We start from the raw sequence: 14,459 nt of genomic DNA on the forward strand, positions 1-14,459 counted from the left end.
CCTCGGCCCGCGCGCTTCTGGCGCAGCTCCCGGATGTGCTGCGCATGCGCGGCCGCGGCGTCCAGACCCGCGTCCTGCCCGGCCCCGCCCCTCTCGCGATAGCGAGGCCGGACCCCGCCCCCAGCGCGATAACGAGGCAGGAACCCACCCCTATCGCGACACCGAGGCCGGAACCTGCCCCTATCGCAAAAACAGGGTTGGAACCCACCCCCAGCACGATAACGAGGCCGGAACCATCCCCTATCGCAAAAACAGGGTCAGAACCCTCCCCTATCGCGATAACAAGGGCAGAGCCTGCCCCTATCGCAATAACAAGGCCAGAACCTGCCCCTAAAGCGATACCGAGGCCAGAACCCGCTCATAGGGTGGTAACGAGCGTGGAACCCACTGCTATCGCGACAACAAGGTCAGAACCTATCCCTAGGGTGGCAGTGAGTCCAGACTCAGCCCCTATCGCGATAGCAAAGCCGAAACCCGCCCCTATTGCGATAACGAGGCCAGAACCCTCCCCTATCGCGATAACGAGGCCAGAACCTGCCCCTGGGGTGATACCAAGGCCAGAACCCGCTTGTAGGGTGATAACGAGCATGGAACCCACTGCTGTCGCGATAACAAGGCCAGAACCCATCCCTAGGGCGACAATGAGTCCAGAATTGGCCCCTATCGTGATAGCAAAGCCGAAACCCGCCCCTATCGCGATAATGAGGCCAGAACCCACCCATATCGTGATAACAAGTCCGGAACCCACCTGGCTGCAATTGGCGCCGCCCCCAACAACACCAAGGCCCGTTTTGGGGTCCCCCCCCGTGACCCCAACCCCTGGGACCCCCCCTTTGGGGTCCCCCCCAGTTGGGCCCCATTCGAGGTCCCCCCCCAGGTCCCCAGTGCCCGGCAGCCTGGATCTGATGGGAGCCCTCCCCCCACTGCCCCCCCCTCCGCCCCCCCCCCGCTGCACCCTGCTCTAAAGGGGGGCTCCCCCCTCGCACCCCATGGGGGGGCTTGGAGCCCATTGGGGGCGATTCTGACCCAATTTGGGGCCAGCTGCTGAGGCTTCAGGCGCATCCCTGCGGGTTTGAGCAATCGGGGGCTTTGGAGCCACTCCGGTGGGGTCCGGTCCCATGGCAATGGGTTTGGATCCGGCCTCATGGGGTCTGATGGGGTTGGACCAATTCCGGTGGATCTGAACTCAATTCCGATGCCTTCGGGTGGATGTGCGCCAATTCTGGTGGATTTTGACCAATTCTGACCCTGTTTTGAGGGATCTTGACCAATTCTGATGCATTCTGAGGAATTCTCTTGCTTTTTAATGGATTTTGGCCATTTCTGATGGATTTTAACCAATTCTGATGGATTTTGACCCGATTCTGATGGATTTTGACCCGATTCTGATGGATTTTGACCCAATTCTGATGGATTTTGACCCAATTCTGATGGATTTTGACCAATTCTGAGTGATTTTGGCCCAATTCTGATGGATTTTGACCATTTCTGATGGATTTTAACCAATTCTGATGGATTTTGACCCGATTCTGATGGATTTTGACCCAATTCTGATGGATTTTGACCCAATTCTGATGGATTTTGACCAATTCTGAGTGATTTTGGCCCAATTCTGATGGATTTTGACCATTTCTGATGGATTTTGACCAATTCTGATGGATTTTGACCCGATTCTGATGATTTTGACCCGATTCTGATGGATTTTGACCCAATTCTGATGGATTTTGACCAATTCTGAGTGATTTTGGCCCAATTCTGATGGATTTTGACCATTTCTGATGGATTTTGACCAATTCTGATGGATTTTGACCCGATTCTGATGGATTTTGACCAATTCTGGTGCATTTTGACCAATTCTGATGGATTTTGACCAATTCTGATGGATTTAAACCCAATTCTGATGGATTTTGACCAATTCTGGTGCATTTTGACCAATTCTGATAGATTTTAACCAATTCTGATGGATTTTAACCCAAGTATGATGGATTTTGACCAATTCTGATAGATTTTAACCAATTCTGATGGATTTTAACCCAAGTATGATGGATTTTGACCAATTATTTTGGATTTTGACCCAGTTCAGCCTCTTTTCACCCCAAATCCCCATCAATAACCTGCTGAGAATAACTGCAAGTGCTGGAGGGGGGGGCACCCATAGGTGAGGTGGGACCCCTAAGTGGGGGAGGCACCCATAAGTGGGGTGGGACCCATAAGTGGGGGGGGCACCCATAGGTGGGGTGGGACCCATAAGTGGGGGGGGGCACCCATAAGTGGGGTGGGACCCATAAGTGGGGGGGGCACCCATAGGTGGGGTGGGACCCATAAGTGGGGGGGGCACCCATAGGTGGGGTGGGACCCATAAGTCGGGGGGGCACCCATAAGTGGGGTGGGACCCATAAGTGGGGGGGGCACCCATAGGTGGGGTGGGACCCCTAAGTGGGGGGGGCACCCATAAGTCTGATGGGGGGGGCACCCATGGGACCACTCCCCCATTCCCAAAGGTGTTTAATTAAGGGGGGGGGGCTCACATCACCTGGGGGGGGGCAGTTGGGGGTCACCCTCTTCCAGCCCCAAATCTATGGGGCACAGCACCTGGGGGGGGGTCAATGAGGACATCAGTATTGGACACGCCCCCCCCATAGTATTATGGGATGGAGGGGGGGAAGTGCCCCCCGCGCCATCGACCGCCCCATATTCATGCTCTAATTAACACAGCGTTAATTAATGGGGGGGGGGGCACGTACCTCAATGGGTGCTGGATGCGATGGGGGGGGGCTCAGAGCATCAGGAGGGCGATGCCCCCCACCCCCAGGGTGACCCCCCCCAAAGTGGGGGGAGGGGCTGCAGCCGAAGTGGGGGGGGCCCCCCTATAGCAAGGGGGGGGCTGGTCCGGGAAGGGGGGGCCTTGAGTCCAGCTGAGGTCTGGGGGGGGGGGGAAAGGGGGTTAATGGGGGGGTATCAATGGGGGGGTCCCCGTTCACTGGGGGTTTCAATGGGTATCAATGGGGGGTTCCCCCTTCATTGGGGGGGTTCAATGGGTTATCAATGTGGGTGTCCCCATTCACTGGGGGTGTCCATGGGGATTAATGGGGTGTCAATGAGGGGGTGTCCATGGGGGTCTCAGTGGGCATCAATAGGAGATCAATGGGGGGTTCCCTTTGGGGGGGGCTCCACACTCACTGGGGGGGTCAATGGGTATCAGTGGAGGTCAATGGGGGGGTATCAATGGGGGGTTCTGAATGGGGATCAATTGGGATTAATGGGGGGGGTATCAATGGGTATCAATGGATGCCAATGGGGTATCAATAGGAATTGATAGGGGTTCTCAATGGGGGGGTGTCAGTGGGGGTTCTCAGTGGGGGCTCAATGGGGGGGCTCAGCACTCACTGGGGGCTCAGTGGGGCTCAGTAGTGATCAATGGGGGGGTCTCATTGAGGGGTTCTCAATGGGGGGTCTTGGCACTCACCAGGGGGTTCAATGGGGATCAGTGGGGATCAGTAAGGATCAATGGGGAGGACTCAATGGCAGGGGTCTCAGCACTCACTTGGGGGGCTCAATGGGGTCTCCATAGGGGTAAATGGGTCTCAATGGGGTCTCCATAGCGATCAATGGGTCTCAGTGGGGTTTCCATAGGGATCAATGGGGTCTCAATGGGGTCTCCATAGGGATCAGTGCGGTATCAATGGGTCTCAGTGGGTTCTCCATAGGGATCAATGGGGTCTCCATAGGGATCAGTGGGGTCTCCATAGGCATCAGTGGGTTTTCCATAGGGATCGATGGGGTCTCCATATGGATCAGTGGGTTCTCCATAGGGATCAATGGGTCTCCATAGGGATCAATGGGGTCTCAATGGGTTCTCCATAGGGATCAATGGGGTCTCCATAAGGATCAATGGGTTCTCCATAGGGATCAATGGGTTCTCCATAGGGATCAGTGGGGTCTCCATAGGTGTCAATGTGGTCTCAATGGGTTCTCCATAGGGATCAGTGGGGTCTCCATAGGGATCAGTGGGGTCTCCATAAGGATCAGTAGGTTCTCCATAGGGATCAATGGGGTCTCAATGGGTTCTCCATAGGGATCAATGGGGTCTCCATAAGGATCAATGGGTTCTCCATAGGTATCAATGGGTTCTCCATAGGGATCAACGGGGTCTCCATAGGGATCAATGGGGTCTCAATGGGTTCTCCATAGGGATCAGTGGGGTCTCCATAGGTGTCAATGTGGTCTCAATGGGTTCTCCATAGGGATCAGTGGGGTCTCCATAGGGATCAGTGGGGTCTCCATAAGGATCAGTAGGTTCTCCATAGGGATCAATGGGGTCTCAATGGGTTCTCCATAGGGATCAATGGGGTCTCCATAAGGATCAATGGGTTCTCCATAGGTATCAATGGGTTCTCCATAGGGATCAACGGGGTCTCCATAGGGATCAATGGGGTCTCAATGGGTTCTCCATAGGGATCAGTGGGGTCTCCATAGGGATCAATGGGTTCTCCATAGGGATCAATGGGGTCTCCATAGGGATCAATACGTTCTCCATAGTGATCAGTGGGTTCTCCGTAGGGATCAGTGGGTTCTCCATAGGGATCAATGGGGTCTCAATGAGTCTCAATGGGGTCTGCATAGGGATCAGTGGGGTCTCAGCGGGTTCTCCATAGGGATCAATGGGGTCTCCATAGGGATCAGTGGGGTCTCCATAGGGATCAGTGGGTTCTCCATAGGGATCAGTGGGGTCTCAGCGGGTTCTCCATAGGGATCAATGGGTTCTCCATAGGAATCAATGGGGTCTCCATAGGGATCAGTGGGTTCTCCATAGGGATCAATGGGGTATCCATAGGGATCAATGGGATCTCCATAGGGATCAGTGGGTTCTCCATAGGGATCAGTGGGTCTCAACGGGTTCTCCATAGGGGTCAAGGGGGTCTCAGTGGGGTCTCCATAGGGATCAGTGGGTTCTCCATAGGGATCAACGGGTTCTCCATAGGGATCAGTGGGTTCTCCATAGGGATCAACGGGTTCTCCATAGGGATCAGTGGGTTCTCCATAGGGATCAATGGGTGTCCATAGGGATCAGTGGGTTCTCCATAGGGATCAACGGGTTCTCCATAGGGATCAGTGGGTTCTCCATAGGGATCAACGGGTTCTCCATAGGGATCAGTGGGTTCTCCATAGGGATCAACGGGTTCTCCATAGGGATCAGTGGGTTCTCCATAGGGATCAACGGGTTCTCCATAGGGATCAGTGGGTTCTCCATAGGGATCAACGGGTTCTCCATAGGGATCAGTGGGGTGTCCATAGGGATCAATGGGTGTCCATAGGGATCAGTGGGTCTCAATGGGATCTCCATAGGGGTCAATGGGGTCTCAGTGGGGTCTCCGGGGCACTCACCGGGGGGCTCCCGCAGCCGCAGCAGCCCCAGGGCCCTGCTCAGGTTCCTCAGGGCCCCCTCGAGCCTCGCGTTCTCCCCCCGCAGCCCCCCCAGGGCCTCGCGCAGCTCGAACGGGGCCCCCCCCTCCCCCCACAGCGCCGCCCCCCCCAGCACCAGCGCCAGCAGCAGCCGCTGCCCCGCGCCGGCCATCGCCTGACGTCACCGCCACGCCCCCGTGACGTCACCGCCACGCTCCCCAATCACTGCACAGGAGCATAGGGGGAAGCTCCTCCCCCCCGCCCCCCCATAGACCTCCATAGCCCCCCCCAAGCACTATTCCTGCCCTACAAGTGCCCCCCCAGCCCCATAGATCACCCCAGCCCCATGCATCCCACCCCACCCCATACATGCCCCCCAGCACCATACATCTCCCCCAGCCCCATACATTCCCCCCCAGCCCCATACAGCCCCTCCAACCTCATGCATCCCCCCCAGCCCCATACATCTCCCCCAGCCGCATACATCCCCCCAGCCCCATACAGCCCCCCCAGCCCCATACAGCCCCCCAACCCATGCATCCTCCCCCAGCCCCATACAGCCCCCCAACCCATGACAGCCCCCCGCCCCATACATCCCCCTTGCCCCATACAGCCCCCCCAGCCCCATACATCCCCCTTGCCCCATACATCCCCTCCAACCCCATGCATCCCCCCAGCCCCATACATCTCCCCCAGCCCCATACATCCCCCTTGCCCCATACATCCCCTCTAAGCCCCATACATCCCCCCCAGCCCCATGCATCCCCCCAGCCCCCTTTTGCCCCCTCCATAGCCCCCCATCATAATTAAAGGCACTTTGGGGCTCATTTGAGGTGATTTGGGGAAATTTGGGTGGATTTCGGGTCATTTGGGGGCATTTTGGGCAGGTTTGGGGTATTTCCGGCTGCTTTTACGGCCATGGGGGGCCGTTTGAGGGCATTTTGGGGCATTTTAGGGGCATTTTAGGGGCATTTCCGGATATTGCCGAAGATTTCCGAACGAAACCGGAAGTTGCCGAAGCCGGAGATTGCCGAAGAGAACCGGAAGTTGCCGAAGCCCAGGGCTGCTCTGGCCGCGCCTCGGCTCTGACGCTCCTTCCGTTTCCGGCTGCGGCAGCGAGCGGAGGTGCCGCGTGGGGCTGCGGCCATGGGGGGCAATGGGGGGCTATGGGGGGTCCATAGGGGGCTATGGGGGGCAATGGGGGGCAATAGGGTCCTATGGGGGTCCATGGGGGTGCTATGGGGGACTCTGGGGGTCAGTGAGGTGCTGTGGGGGTCAATGGGGGGGCCAAGGGAGGTCCATAGGGCGCTATGGGGGGGTCAGTGGGGGCCTGTTGGGGCTCCATAGGCGGCTGTGGGGGTTCATAGGGTGCTGTGGGGAGTCCATAGGGGCCCATGGGGGGGCTTTGGAGGGTCCATGGGGGCCTCTGGGGGGTCCACAGGGGCCTATGGGGGACTGTGGGGGGTCCATAGGAGCCTTTGTGGTGTCCCTAGGGACCTCTGGGGGATCCGTAGGGGCCTATGGGGTGTCCATAGTGGCCTTTGTGGTGTCCATAGGGGGCTGTGGGGGGGTCCCCGCAGCCGCTGAGCCCCATTCCCCCCCCATCCCTAGGGCGATGTCGTCCCACCTGCAGTGGATGGTGCTGCGGAACTGCTCCAGCTTCCTCATCAAGCGGAACAACCAGACCTACAGCACGGTCAGTGCCCCCCTCAGACCCGATGGGGACCCCCCAAACCCCATTGGGGACCCCCTAAACCCCATTGGGGACCCCTAAACAGCATTGGGGACCCCCCCAAACCCTTTGGCATCCCCTAAGCCCCACTGGGGACCCCTTTAAACCATTTGAGTCCCTCCCCCTAAACCCCATGGGGACTCCCTTAAACCCTTTGGGGAACCCCCGTAAACCGTTTGGTACCCCCTAAATGCGTTTGGGGAGCCCTTAAGCCCTTTTGGATCCCCCCCAAACCGTTTAGGGCCCCCTTAAAACCTTTGGAACCCCCCCTAACCCGTATGGGGACTTCTCTAAACCCTTTGTGCCCCCTTTAAACCCTATGGGACCCCCCTAAACCCAGTTGGGGTCCCTCTAATCCCTATGGGGTCTCCCCTAAACCCTTGAACTCCCCTAAACCCTTTGGGACCACCTTAAACCCTATGGGGACCCCCCTAAACCGTGTTGGTGAGCCCCTAAACCCTATTTGGACCCCTCTAAACCCTTTGGGACACCCTTAAACCCTATGGGGACCCCCCTAAACCCTATTTGGACTTCCCTAAAGCCTTTAGGACCCCCTTAAACCCTATGGGGACTCCCCTGAACCCTGTTGGGGACCCTCTAACCCCTATGGCGTCTCCCCTAAACCCTTTGGGACCCCCTTAAACCCTATGGGAACCCCCTAAACCCTGTTGCGGACCCCCTAACCCCTATGGGGACTCCTCTAAACCCTATTTGGACTCCCCTAAACTCTTTGGGACCCCCTTAAACCCTATGGGGACCCCCCTAAACCCCTTTGCCCCCCCGCAGGAACCCAACAACCTCAAGTCCCGCAATTCCTTCCGCTACAATGGCCTGATCCATCGCAAGACCGTGGGGGTGGAACCGGCCCCCGATGGCAAAGGCATCGTCGTGGTGCTGAAGAAACGCACTGGTGGGTGCCCCCCCCCATCCCACCCTTTAAACCCCTTTATACCCCCCCTTTAATGGCCTTTTCCTTCCCCCCCCAGGGCAACGTAAACCGGCCGCGTCCTACAACCGGGTCACGATCCGCAGGGATGCTCGGGCCACCCTGGGCAGCCTCCGGAACATCATCCGCAAGAACAAGTACCGCCGGGACCTGCGCATGGTCAGGGGGGGCGCGGCTCAGAGCGGGGGGGGCGTTAAAGGCAGAGGAGGGGCTTCAGGACCCAGTGGTGCCCATTGGTGTCAGTCAGGGGTGGGCTTTAGGACCCAGCGGTGCCCATTGGTGTCAGTCAGGGGTGGGCTTTAGGACCCAGCGGTGCCCATTGGTGTCAGTCAGGGGTGGGCTTCAGGACCCAGTGGTGCCCATTGGTGTCAGTCAGGGGTGGGCTTTAGGACCCAGTGGTGCCCATTGGTGTCAGTCAGGGGTGGGCTTCAGGACCCAAGGGATCCCATAGGAGTCAGCCCATGGGGGTGTGTTTGGGGGTGCTCATTATGGCCCTAAGGGGGGCTATGACTATGAGGGGGTCATTAAATGCAATGGGGGGGGTCTTCAGACCCGAGGGGGATCCCCAAACTTAGGGGAGTCAGTAAAGGCAGAAGGGGAGCTTTAGGACCCAGTGGACCCAATAGGAGACTAGGACCCATCAATAAGGGTGTTTGGGGGGGGTCATTAAATGCAATGGGAGGGCTCTAAGACCCCTATTTTCGGTCTATTTCCCCCTGTTTTGGGGCTTTTCCCCCCTATTTTGGGTGTTTTCCCCAGTTTGGGTTTCTTTCCCTTTATTTGGGGGCTGTTTCCCCCTCTTTTGGGTGCGTTTGCCCTTATTTTGGGGTGTATTTCTTCCTGTTTGGGGGCTATTTCCCCCTGTTTTGGGTGTTTAGTCTTATTTTGGGTGTACTTCCCCCCATTTGGAGTCTATTTCCCCCTATTTTGAGTTTATTTCCTCCTACTTTGGGTCTATTTTCCCCCATTTTGGATCTGTTTCCTCCTATTTTGGGTGTGTTTCCCACCATTTTGGGTGTATTTCCCCCCATTTTGGGTCTATGTCCCCCCATTTTAGGTGTATTTTCTCCTATTTTGGGTCTATTTCCCCCCATTTTAGGTCTATTTCCTCCCATTTTGGGTCTATTTCCTCCTATTTTGGGTCTGCTTCCCCCCATTTTAGGTCTATTTACCCCATTTAGGGTCTATTTTCTCCCATTTTGGATCTTATTTCCTCCTATTTTGGGTGTGTTTCCCCTTATTTGAGCTATTTCCCCCCATTTTGGGTCTATTTTCCCCCTTTTTTGGTCTATGCCCCCCCATTTTGGGTCCATTCCCCCCCATTTCAGGTCCATTTCCCCCCATTTTTGGGTCCATTCCCCCCATTTTTGGGTCCATTTCCCCCCATTTCGGGTCCATTTCCCCCCATTTCAGGTCCATTCCCCCCATTTCAGGTCCATTTCCCCCCATTTCAGGTCCATTCCCCCCATTTCAGGTCCATTCCCCCCATTTCAGGTCCATTTCCCCCCATTTTGTGTCCATTTCCCCCCATTTTGGGTCCATTTCCCCCCATTTCGTGTCCATTTCCCCCATTTCGTGTCCATTTCCCCCATTTCGTGTCCATTTCCCCCATTTTGGGTCTATTTCCCCCATTTTAGGTCCATTTCCCCCATTTTGGGTCCATTTCCCCCCATTTCGTGTCCATTTCCCCCATTTTAGGTCCATTTCCCCCCATTTTGGGTCCATTTCCCCCCATTTTGGGTCCATTTCCCCCATTTTAGGTCCATTTCCCGCCATTTTGGGTCCATTTCGGGTCCATTTCCCCCCATTTCGGGTCCATTTCCACCCATTTCGGGTCCATTTTCACCCATTTCGGGTCCATTTCCACCCATTTCGGGTCCATTTCCCCCCATTTCGGGTCCATTTTCCCCGATTTCGGGTCCATTTCCCCCCATTTCGGGTCCATTTTCCCCCATTTTGGGTCCATTTCCCCCCATTTTGGGTCCATTTTTCCCCAATTGGGGTCCATTTCCTCCCATTTTGGGTCCATTTCCCGCCATTTTGGGTCCATTTCAGGTCCATTTCCCCCCGGTTTGGGTCCATTTCCCCCCATTTCGGGTCTGTGTCCCCCCAGGCCGCCCTGCGCCGCGCCAGCGCCCTCCTGCGCAGCCAGAAGCCGGTGGTGATGAAGAAGAAGAGGGTCCGGGCGGCGAAGGCTCCGTGAATCCCCCCATTGACCCCCCCCCCATAATAAAGGGGTCCCAACAGCGCCCCCTGGCTCCGGCTGCGTTTATTGCGGGGTCCGTGAGGGGTGGGGGGGGTTCCATGGTCCAACCCCCCCCCTCCATCACCCCCTGCACCCCAATACCCTCTTGGGGGGATGCTCCATGGAAAGGGGCCCCCCCCTTGGTTTGGGGGGGCGGGGTTTGGGGTGCCCCGCCCCCTATTTCTTGGGCTCGTATTGGATGAGGCGCATGATGTCATCGTTGTTCATGACCCCATCGATGAACTCCCCCTCGGCGATCTTGTCTGGGGGGGCAGAGATAACAATGGGGGTCAGTGGGGGGGAGAACCATGGGGGACACAACATGGGGGTCAATGGAGCTTTGGGGGGGTTGTGAGTATTTGGGGGGGAAGGGGATTTTGGGGTCATTTTGGGGCAGTTTAGGGTGGGTTTGGGGCTTTTGGGGGCTGTTTTCAGGCAGGTTTGTGCTGATTTGGGGCAGTTTTGGGGTCTTCATGTCTGGTTTGGGGCAGTTTTGGGACTTCTGGGGCAATTTGGGGTGTTTTGAGCAGTTTTGGGGCAGTTATGGGCTGGTTTGGGCAGTTGGGGACTGGTTTGGGGCTATTTGGGGTGGTTTGGGGCTGGTTTTTGGGTGTTCTGGGGCTGTTTTGGGGTGTTCTAGGCTGGTTTTGGGGCGGTTTGGGTGTAGTTTTGGGGTGTTTGGGGCTGTTTTGGGCTGGCGTTGGCGCAGCTTTGGGGCAGTTTTGGCTGTTTTGGTGCTCTTGGGGTTTTGGGGCAGTTTCAGGCAGTTTTGGGGTGTTTGGGGCTGGTTTGGGGGCACTTTTGTGTGGTTTTGGGTGTTTGGAGGCAGTTTTGGGGCAGTTTCAGGCAGTTTTGGGTATTTTGGGGTGTTTGGGGGCAGTTTTGGGCCATTTTGGGGCAGTTTTGGTTGTTTTGGTGTGTTTGGGGCTGGTTTTGGGGCAGTTTTGGGCGGCTTGGGGGCCGTTTTGGTGTGTTTGGGGCAGTTTTGGGTGTTTTGGTGTGTTTGGGGCAGTTTTGAGCAGTTTTGGAGCAGTTTTGGGCAGTTTTGGTGTATTTGGGGCGGTTTTGGGTGGTTTGGTGTGTTTGGGGACAGTTTTGGGCCGGTTTTGGGGCAGTTTTGGGTCAGTTTGGGTCAGTTTGGGGTCAGTTTCAGGTGTATTTGGGGTCAGTTTCAGGCAGTTTTGGCTCAGTTTGGCTCAGTTCTGAGCTCTGTGTGTGTCTGTGTGTGTGTGTGTGTGTGTGTGTGTGTGTCGGTGCTGGCCCGGTACCGTTGTCGCCCTTCTTGAAGTAGGCCCAGAGTTTGTCCGCCCGTTTCTGGGGGCTGTTCTCGTCCTCGGGCAGAGACTTCTGCTCCTCGGGGGGGATGAGCTTGAAAATGGCCTGGGGGGCACAGAGACACAGAGAGACCCATAGGGACCCATAGGGACCCATAGAGACCATAGGGACCCATAGAGACACAGAGAGACCCATAGGGACCCACAGGGACCATAGAGACCATAGGGACCCATAGAGACACAGAGAGACCCATAGGGACCCACAGGGACCATAGAGACCATAGGGACCCATAGAGACACATAGAGACCCATAGGGACCCACAGGGACCATAGAGACCTATAGGGACTCATAGAGAGCATAGAGACCCAGAGAGACCCATAGAAACCCATAGGGACCTATAGAGACCCATAGAGAGCTTAGAGCCCCACAGAGACCCTAGAGCCCCATACAGACCATAGACTCATAGGGACCCATGGGGACCATACAGAGACCCATAGAGACCATAGACTCATAATAACCCACAGAGCCCCATAGAGACTCATAGAGCCCCATAGAGACCACAGAGCCCCATAGAGAGACCCATAACAACCATAGAGAGACCCATAGAGACTCACAGAGCCCCATAGAGCCCCCATGGGGCCCCCCCCCCCCAGCTCTGGGTCCTTCATTTAACCCCGGGGGGGGGGGTTTAATCCCCCCCTCCCCCCAAAGCACCTTTAACCCCTCCCCCCCCCCCAGCTTTTTCCATCAGGCTTAAGGGGATTTAACCCCTGGGGGGGCAAAGCCAAATCAGTGCAGGCCCTGCACGTGCCCGGGCTGTGGGGCAGCCCCACAGGGCCCCATAGGGCCCCATTGCACAATGGGACCTTCTCACCCCATAGATCTCTATTGGATCCCAGGAGCTTCTCACCCCATAGACCTCTATTGGATCACAGGAGCTTCTCACCCCATAGATCCCCATCACCCCATGGCCCTTTCTCCCCCCCCCCATTTAACCCTTCTCACCCTATAGATCCCCATCACCTTCCGCCCCCATAGCTCCTGCTCACCCCATAGATCCCATTAGAGCACAGCCCCTTCTCCCCCTCACCATGCCACCTTCGTGCCCCATAGATCCCCATGGCATTATGGCCCCTGCTCACCCCATAGCTCCCCATCACCCTATAGCTCCCCATCACCCCATAGCGCCCCATAGCTCTCCCATGTCTCACTGTGATGATCTCGAGCATCTCCCCCTTGCCCCATAGCCCCCCACTGCCCCCATAGCCCCCATAGCTCCCCTTGCTCCATAGGCCCCATAGCCCCACACCCCCCATAGCTCCCACTGTGATGATCTCAAGCACCTCCCCCCTTGCCCCATAGATCTCTATTATACGATTATGAAGCCTTCTCACCCCATAGCTCCCCACAGCCCCCTATACCCTGCATCACCCCATAGCTCCCTCTACCCCCCATAGCCCCATAGCTCACCCCATAGTTCTCTATGGGTCTCCCCATAGGTCCTCACCGTGACGATCCCGAGCACCTCCTCCTTGCCCCATAACCCCTCTGTCACACCCCATAGCTCACCCCTTAGCCCCATAGCCGGCTCCATAGCCCCCATTACCCCATAGCTCACCCCATAGACTCTCTATAGGACTCTATACGGCTCTCACCATGATGATCTCGAGCACCTCCCCCTTGCCCCATAGCCCCTCTATCACACCCCATAGCTCACCCCATAGTCCCTAGATCACCCCATAGATCCCCCCATAGCTTCCTATGGGGCCGGGTCTCACCGTGATGAACTCAAGCACCTCCCCCTTGTCTCATAGCCCCCATAGCTCCTCATTACCCCATAGCCCCCATTACCCCAGCCCCATAGCCCCCATTACCCCATAGCTCCCCCCATAACCATTACCCCAGCCCCAGCCCCATACCCCCCGCTACCCCAGCCCCATAGCCCCCATTACCCCATAGCTGCCACATAGCCCCCCGTGGGGCTGCCTCCATCTGGCTCTCACCGTGACGACCTCGAGCACCTCCTCCTTGCCCCATAGCCCCCATTACCCCATAGCCCCCATTACCCCATAGCTCCCCCCATAACCCCATAGTTCCCATTACCCCATGGCTCCCCCCACAGCTGCCCCACAGCTCCCTATGGGGCCGGCTCTCACCGTGACGATCTCGAGCACCTCCCCCTTGCCCCATAGCCCCCATTACCCCATAGCCCCATGGCTCCCCCCATAGCTGCCCCACAGCTCCCTATGGGGCCGGCTCTCACCGTGACGATCTCGAGCACCTCCCCCTTGCCCCATAGCCCCCATTACCCCATAGCCCCATGGCTCCCCCCATAGCTGCCCCACAGCTCCCTATGGGGCCGGCTCTCACCGTGACGATCTCGAGCACCTCCCCCTTGCCCCATAGCCCCCATTACCCCATAGCCCCATGGCTCCCCCCATAGCTGCCCCACAGCTCCCTATGGGGCCGGCTCTCACCGTGACGATCTCGAGCACCTCCCCCTTGCTGACCTCCCCGTTCCGGTCCACGTCGAAGAGCGAGAACGCCCACTCGAGCTTGAGGCGCGCGCGCCCGGGCGCCGTCAGGTGGAGCGCGAGCACGTACTCCCGGAAGTCCAGGCTGCCGTCGCCGTTGGCGTCCAGGCTGCGGAACACGTGACGCGCGTAGCCCTGCGCCTCCGAGCAGGGGAAGAAGGTCCCGTAGAGGCGCTCGAAGTCCTCGCGAGAGATGCGCCCATCCGGGCACTGCCGCCGGAAGCGCTCGTGCCACGAGCGCAGCTCCTCCTCCGAGTAGCGCGTGCTCGCCTGCAGCTCCTCCAGCAGCTCCCGCGAGAGCGCGCGGCTCCGCGCCGTGCCCAT

The 14,459-nt window shown here is 57.5% G+C and overlaps 3 protein-coding genes across 3 annotated transcripts; 1 reads left to right on the forward strand and 2 right to left on the reverse strand.

The window, feature by feature from the left end:
• Positions 1 to 2,760: 2,760 nt before the first annotated feature.
• Positions 2,761 to 5,597, reverse strand: LOC133216126 (potassium voltage-gated channel subfamily H member 4-like). Its single transcript, XM_061360564.1, has 2 exons — positions 5,386 to 5,597; positions 2,761 to 2,922 (listed from the first exon to the last, which is right to left on the reverse strand). The coding sequence occupies exons 1-2, from the start codon at positions 5,573 to 5,575 to the stop codon at positions 2,777 to 2,779; spliced, it is 336 nt and encodes a 111-aa protein (XP_061216548.1). The 5' UTR covers positions 5,576 to 5,597; the 3' UTR covers positions 2,761 to 2,776.
• Positions 5,598 to 6,979: 1,382 nt separating this feature from the next.
• On the forward strand, positions 6,980 to 10,332 carry LOC133216127 (large ribosomal subunit protein eL28-like). Its single transcript, XM_061360565.1, has 4 exons — positions 6,980 to 7,099; positions 7,922 to 8,045; positions 8,122 to 8,240; positions 10,195 to 10,332. Exons 1-4 carry the CDS (start codon positions 7,019 to 7,021, stop codon positions 10,282 to 10,284), a joined length of 414 nt encoding a protein of 137 aa, XP_061216549.1. The 5' UTR covers positions 6,980 to 7,018; the 3' UTR covers positions 10,285 to 10,332.
• Positions 10,333 to 10,478: 146 nt separating this feature from the next.
• LOC133216128 (visinin-like) lies at positions 10,479 to 14,459 on the reverse strand. Its single transcript, XM_061360567.1, has 3 exons — positions 14,079 to 14,459; positions 11,595 to 11,706; positions 10,479 to 10,589 (listed from the first exon to the last, which is right to left on the reverse strand). Exons 1-3 carry the CDS (start codon positions 14,457 to 14,459, stop codon positions 10,504 to 10,506), a joined length of 579 nt encoding a protein of 192 aa, XP_061216551.1. The 3' UTR covers positions 10,479 to 10,503.

This window comes from Neopsephotus bourkii, unplaced genomic scaffold (genome assembly GCF_033783945.1).
Source record: "Neopsephotus bourkii isolate Nb327-2 ecotype Australia unplaced genomic scaffold, CSIRO-AGI_Nbou_v1 NB_1030, whole genome shotgun sequence".
NCBI lineage: Eukaryota > Metazoa > Chordata > Aves > Psittaciformes > Psittacidae > Neopsephotus > Neopsephotus bourkii.

Bases quoted from the DNA above. Each gene is read 5' to 3' on its own strand.
- LOC133216128 (XM_061360567.1), bottom strand. From the start codon at position 14,459: ATGGGCACGGCGCGGAGCCGCGCGCTCTCGCGGGAGCTGCTGGAGGAG. The intron at 11,707-14,078 runs GTGAGAGCCGGC...TGTGCCCCCCAG, and splicing joins AGGTGCTCGAGATCGTCACG to GCCATTTTCAAGCTCATCCC. The intron at 10,590-11,594 runs GTACCGGGCCAG...CTGCCCCCCCAG, and splicing joins CTTCAAGAAGGGCGACAACG to ACAAGATCGCCGAGGGGGAG.
- LOC133216126 (XM_061360564.1), bottom strand. From the start codon at position 5,575: ATGGCCGGCGCGGGGCAGCGGCTGCTGCTGGCGCTGGTGCTGGGGGGG. The intron at 2,923-5,385 runs GTGAGTGCCCCG...CCCCCCCCCCAG, and splicing joins GCGGCTGCGGGAGCCCCCCG to ACCTCAGCTGGACTCAAGGC.
- LOC133216127 (XM_061360565.1), top strand. From the start codon at position 7,019: ATGTCGTCCCACCTGCAGTGGATGGTGCTGCGGAACTGCTCCAGCTTC. The intron at 8,046-8,121 runs GTGGGTGCCCCC...TTCCCCCCCCAG, and splicing joins GGTGCTGAAGAAACGCACTG to GGCAACGTAAACCGGCCGCG. The intron at 8,241-10,194 runs GTCAGGGGGGGC...GTGTCCCCCCAG, and splicing joins ACCGCCGGGACCTGCGCATG to GCCGCCCTGCGCCGCGCCAG.